The sequence below is a fragment of the Gouania willdenowi genome, unplaced genomic scaffold (genome assembly GCF_900634775.1).
Source record: "Gouania willdenowi unplaced genomic scaffold, fGouWil2.1 scaffold_81_arrow_ctg1, whole genome shotgun sequence".
NCBI classification, from domain to species: Eukaryota; Metazoa; Chordata; class Actinopteri; order Blenniiformes; family Gobiesocidae; genus Gouania; species Gouania willdenowi.
The window spans coordinates 3,349-9,410 of NW_021145247.1; the positions used below are offsets into that span (position 1 = coordinate 3,349).

Sequence of the window (6,062 nt, forward strand, 5' to 3'; positions counted from 1 at the left end):
CTACAAATTTGATAAATCAATTAAATCGATTTTTTTTGCCCAGCCCTAGTAGAAGTGTGTCATGGAAACAATGATCTTCTCCTTGAAGAATGTTTAAAGCAACTGTAAGTGGCTGGTTGATCTAAAACTAAAACTTTATTACGTGTATCAGTATTTAACTTTATGAAATACTAATTACATCTGTTGTCTGTATTTATCTTTGTGAGTTTGAATCCTAGAAAGCTGAGGCTGTAGGGCATGCTCTCCTCCACACCATCCAGAACCCTGGCTGGACCAACAGAATCAACTATGTAAGTCTATACTCTGCAGACATGTTGACACAGCAACCTGTGAAAGTGTTTTATCAGCTGATTAAAAGTTTCATGTGTTTGGTTTTAGAGAAACAAGAAGAAACAAAGTCAGGCCAAAGGTGTTTGTGCTGAGAAAACAAAATTATCATCCCAGAGAAACAAGAGGAAATGAACAGATGATGTCACTTAATCTCAGAGTCAAACCAACCAATGACATTACACACACATCATCAGCACCAACAACAACCTGGACTTCCTCTGGAATCTGTTACTTCCTCTTCTATTTTCTCTTAAATGAATAAAAATGTGTGAATGGAATGTGAAGCATGTTTTTATGTGAAATAATACAAAACTGAACATAAAGAATAATCACACTGTTATAACAGTCTAAAGGAAACATTTTAACCAACTTACAAATAAATGAAAAAGTGCAGTTTAAAGAGTAAAAGATAAGTAGTATGTAAAAATCCACTTTTAATATCAGTTTTTAAAATGAAATGTCTGCAGTGAGAGATGGAAAGAGAGAAGTTACAATAACACCAAAAGGTTTTTTTTTTTAATGTTTTTTCTCTACATCCCACTGAAAATGTGACTGTGACCCAATGTTTGGGTCCCGATCACAAGTTTAGAACTTCTGTTGTAATAGAAACGTACAATATAGAAGAATGTGTTCAGCAGCTTCATCCATCAACTGGTTGCCTTGACACAAAGCCATCACACTTCTTTAAACCTGTTTTAAAGTCAGTTGTGACTGATTGTGTCAGATAATGAACTGCTACCTCTATACTGGATAAGACCAATCACCAACCTTCCTTTCATGGCCAAGATCATTGAGAAGCTGGTCTTCAACCAACTGAGTTAATAACCTTCAACATTAGTATTTGATACATTTCCGTCAGGCTTTGGTTCTGATCACAGCACAGAAACAGCTCTGATCAAAGTGATCAATAAGGTTGAACACTGATTCAGGAAGAGTTTCTGTTCTCATTTTATAGGATCTAAGTGCTGCATTTCACACTGTGAACCACAACATTTTTTCTCAGAGATTTCAAACGTGGGTTGGACTAAATGGACAATGGTTTAAGTCCTACTCTGAGGAGAGAAGTTATTTTGGAAGCATTGTAAACTTTGTAGAGTTGTGTCCTAATGGTGGAGTGTATTGGTTTAGAACGCTGGGCTTGTAATTGGAGGGTCGCTGGTTCAAATCTCCCCCGGGCAATCGCTGTGGGATGTTGAGCAAGTCCCTTAACCCCATTCACTGCTCCTCAGGGATGGGTTAAATGCAGATAATAGATTTGTATATGTGTAAAAATATATATGCCAATAAATAAAAGCAAAAGCCCTAATTTAATCTTTAATCTTTGAATGTGACCAATTAATGGACCCCTTCTGTTCTGGTCTAAAAGCTAAAGACAAGAAAAAATATCCTAAAATATTATGTTATATTGTGCCGTGCATTTAATTTAAATTATATCATTTATTTATTTTTATTTTACTTTAGTTTGGACTATTTTTTTTCTAACTGTAAATGATATATTTTAGTGCAGGCACTGCATGTAGATGAGATGAGGCTACTGAGTCACCTGAAATTATCACTATAGAAACCAAGTGTTCCATATTTCTGTGTTCCATAGCAACCTGCACAAACAAACCAACTTGGCTTTGAAGTGCAGCTAACTTTCATCTTCAGCATAGAAAACCTTCATTCTTCAGTTTTTGAGCTTTCATCAACAAGGAATTCTCCTCAGAAGTCTCCATCGCTCTTTGATACTAAAAATACTTTGGGTTTTTAAGTATCATCAGCAACAGTTCAAAAACTTTTTAAATCAACTCAAAGTAAGTGATTAGAAAGTTTCCAGACTTTTGTCTATGTTATTATTGAGCTTTGGTTAGTCTGAATTATTACACTTAATGTTTATTAATGTTTTATTTGTATCATGTTTACTGGGAAGAGACACAAAATATGAGCCAAAAAGAAAAGTTAGAGGCAGCATGTCCCTGTTAGACATGATGGACCAAATACAGCTGTTAAACTTCTCGGAATTCATTACTTTTCTACACCCAACCGATAACAAGTAAATTATGATTTTTTGATTAAATTGAAAATTAAATTAAATTAAATGAAACAATAATCAAGTGCATCAGATCATAGCCGACCAATCAGATTTAACATAATGCACCACGCCAAAACAGCATTAAATGGAGGTTATTTTCTCAGAGCACTCAATAGTTATTTAATATATTATTTTTATTATATCTAATTTTTTAATGATTATTATTTTTTTTCATGTTTTAATTCCTGATTAAGAGGACACAGATCCACTTCACCTACAGTTTGTCTGTACACTAGGATATCTGCACTGAATAATAGCTCTGCATCTAAAGACACAGTTCTCATTGGTAACTCAACATACTTGGTCGTTCATTACATCATTTTTAAATGACTGAAGTCTGAACTTAAACGTATCTGCAGATAGAACGAGAGTGACGATCCTTTGCTGTGGAGTTTAGTTCATTTTATTATTGGTTGGAAAAAAGACATGTGACAGGGAGACAAACATTTGGTCACTGAAACATCAACACATTCATCTTTACAGAGTCAGTGTTAGAAGCTAGCTTAGCAAAGAGCACAGACTGTCCTGTGAAGTTGTTTGAATACATCAAAATTGCAAGAATTGACCTTTATTATCCAGATAAGATGCTATAGATAAAAGTGGAGTATGGTCACAAGTGTGTCTGCAGTGTGACTTTAGTTGAAGGTCTATGTAAGGTGTTTGTTCCCGTACGTGAGCCTCAGCAGGTTATTTATTTCCTTTGCTTTGTTTCACAGGAGCCCAAAAATCATCATGTTGTGGATTCGAGGGGGACTAGACTGTAAGAGTTTCCATCCTTGGGGTTCTGAGGAGGGCCTCCAGGAGGCCACCAACCCCCCACATCCATCTTTTTCTCCTGATGTTCAACAGCAGAATTCAACTGATGTAAGACATCACCTAAACAATGCTTACATCATTTTACCCTTTGTTCCTAATACATGTCATTGATCTGATCACCAAACCTGTTTCCTCCCTTAGACTCTGGACAATGTTTTGTGTGTGATTGAGGAGATGTGGGCCCGGGAAAAGCAGGAGGACGAGTACAGAGCCCAACAAAATGGAGGCCAGTATGGGGGCCAACAGAATCCTTGCCTTGTAGCGTTCAATGATGGCGGGTACAGAGCCCAAACCATCGAGGAACACACAAACCTAATCACCTCGCTGAAACAAGATTACTGGCCCTCACCAAATCTTGGCCCCTTAACCTTCCCCCCTACCCCCAGTGTGGCAAAATATGTTAACAACCTTTACCCCCCGGCTAATACTTCACCTGCTACGACAGTAAGATCTTTGTTTAACACACATTTTCATGTATTTCTGTTGATCTTTGTATTGATACCATGACGGGGTGTCTAATAATTGATTGTTTTTATTTCTCCAGTATCATGAAACTCCAGTGTACGCTGCAGGGTGGACTACAGCTCCCACTTTTGGAGGACAGTAAGTAGAGCCAACAAACAGACGAGATCAATCGCAGACATTTGATCTGGTTTTTCTTGTGACTGACTCTTGACCGTGCTCTTACACTGTGTATTTGTGATTTGTTCCTTCAGAAAGACAAAGAAGATTCAGAAGGAGAAGGAGGCAGAGGGGCTGGTCATCAAAAACGCCTTCACGCTCTTCATTAAAGAGAAAAGGGAGAATGTGGAAAAGGAGCTGGGCGTGTTTACGAGCACTGAGGTGAACAAACTTCTTGCTGAACGGGTAAGTTAGTTTGTTCCTCCAAGAATCATCTGTGATCTTTAAACTCTGGTCTTCAGTGTGTGTGACTAACACTTTTCTTGTTGTCCATCCACAGTGGAATTTGTTGGCACCAGATCAAAGAGAAAAATATATTGCTGAAGCGACAGTGGATGCTATCCTCTACGCCATGAAGAACCCCGGCCGCAGTCACAAAATCAACTATGTAAGTCTCCTTGTGCAGACATGTTGCCACAGCAACCTTAAAGGTGATGGTGAAAGTGTTTTATCAGATGACTAATAGTTCCATGTGTTTGATTTTAGAGAAACAAGAGGAAACAAAGTCGGGCCAAAGGTGTTCATGCTAAAAAAACTAAATAATCACCCCAGCATCCATCGGACAGGAATCAGGAAACATGGAGACCACCCAACAACCCTATAATAAGCATCAGCAGCAGCACCAACAGCACTAACCTGGACTTCCTCTCTCTCTTTTGTAAAAAAAATATCAAATTAATATTTATGCTTTCAAAAAAAATAAAAATACAAACGTGAACTCACACATAGACCACCTGTTTATACAAATGTATATCTACCCTAAATTATTGGAATGTGGCCAATACAGAGGTGCTGGAAAATACGGTACACAGCGGCAAAAGTCAGCAATGATGAGAAATTGTGTCTTACCATTGCTGTTTCTTATCAAAAGTTGCTCCAATGTGCATAAAATTCCATATTCTGATGAATCCAAATTGTGTCGTCAGATAGATACCACCATTACTGACATCCAGGCATTTCTCAGTCGAGAAATTCCTCCAATTCTCCTTCATCCAGCTCTGATTGGCTAAAACCCACTCCCGTAGTGTTTGATATCACTCATTTCTACAGGTTCTGAGCTTTCAATGCTGTGTCAAGCATTCTGATTGGTCAAAGCATTGCTGAACTAGACTCATGCATAATTACATCATAGAGTGGAACCAAAAATAGCATTACGCATGGCACAGCACAAACACGGATAAAAATGTACATGTATTTATTTCTATTGGTCAAAAATAAAACTAATTGGAATTAATTTGACTGACATATTACAGTTACACACTTGTCCCCAAACTTGGCACAGTTGTTTTTACAAAAACATGTGAATCTTTGCCCTATCATCACCAGGCTTTTTAGCCTCCAAGTAACATAAAATTGTATCACTAGTTAACTAGAGACATTAGTAAGTAAGTAGTTTATTTATAAAGCGCTTTTTGCAGATAAAATCACAAAGTGCTGTACAGAGTTGTGGTAAAAGTACAAGTGCAACACAATAGAATAATAAAAGAAGAGTGCATAAACATCATAAGAACAGCAACATTAAAGGATAAATAAAAATTAAAATCCAGTAACTAAAAGCTTTACTGTAAAGTGTAGTCTTCAGCAGTTTTTTAAAAGTGACCACACAGTTGAGCTCCCTGAGAGACTGGTGCAGGTTATTCCAGAGTCTGGGAGCTACAGCCTGGAACGCCAGGTCTCCTCTGGTTTTAAATGTAGTTTTTGGGGTCTTTAGGTGACCCTGACCTGAAGACCGAAGGCATCGCCCTGATGAGTAGGGGCACAACAAGTCCCAGATATATTTAGGGGCCTGACCATGTAATGCTCGGAACGTGAGAACTAATATTTTATATTCTATGCGAAACTTAACTGGAAGCCAGTGCAGAGTAGCAAGAATGGGGGTGATGTGGGATGTTCTAGAAGCACCAGTTAAAAGTCTGGCAGCAGCGTTCTGAACGATCTGGAGTCTGTTTAGGGTCGACTTATTAAAACAAGTAAAAACAGAATTACAGTAGTCAATATGAGATGATATAAATGCGTGTATGACCAGTTCCAGATCTGATTTTGATAAAAGATGCCTCACTTTAGAGATATTTCTCAGGTGGTAAAAACAGTTTTTAGTCAATTGACGACAATGTCCCTCCAAAGACATGGACTGATCAAAAACAACCCCAAGGTTTCTGAG

At 37.8% G+C, this 6,062-nt stretch overlaps 1 protein-coding gene across 1 annotated transcript; it reads left to right on the top strand.

The window, feature by feature from the left end:
- The first annotated feature begins 3,394 nt into the window (after positions 1–3,394).
- Positions 3,395–4,537, top strand: LOC114460846 (transcription factor 7-like). Its single transcript, XM_028442718.1, has 5 exons — positions 3,395–3,664; positions 3,765–3,823; positions 3,937–4,087; positions 4,182–4,289; positions 4,388–4,537. The coding sequence occupies exons 1-5, from the start codon at positions 3,395–3,397 to the stop codon at positions 4,442–4,444; spliced, it is 645 nt and encodes a 214-aa protein (XP_028298519.1). The 3' UTR covers positions 4,445–4,537.
- Positions 4,538–6,062: the final 1,525 nt, after the last annotated feature.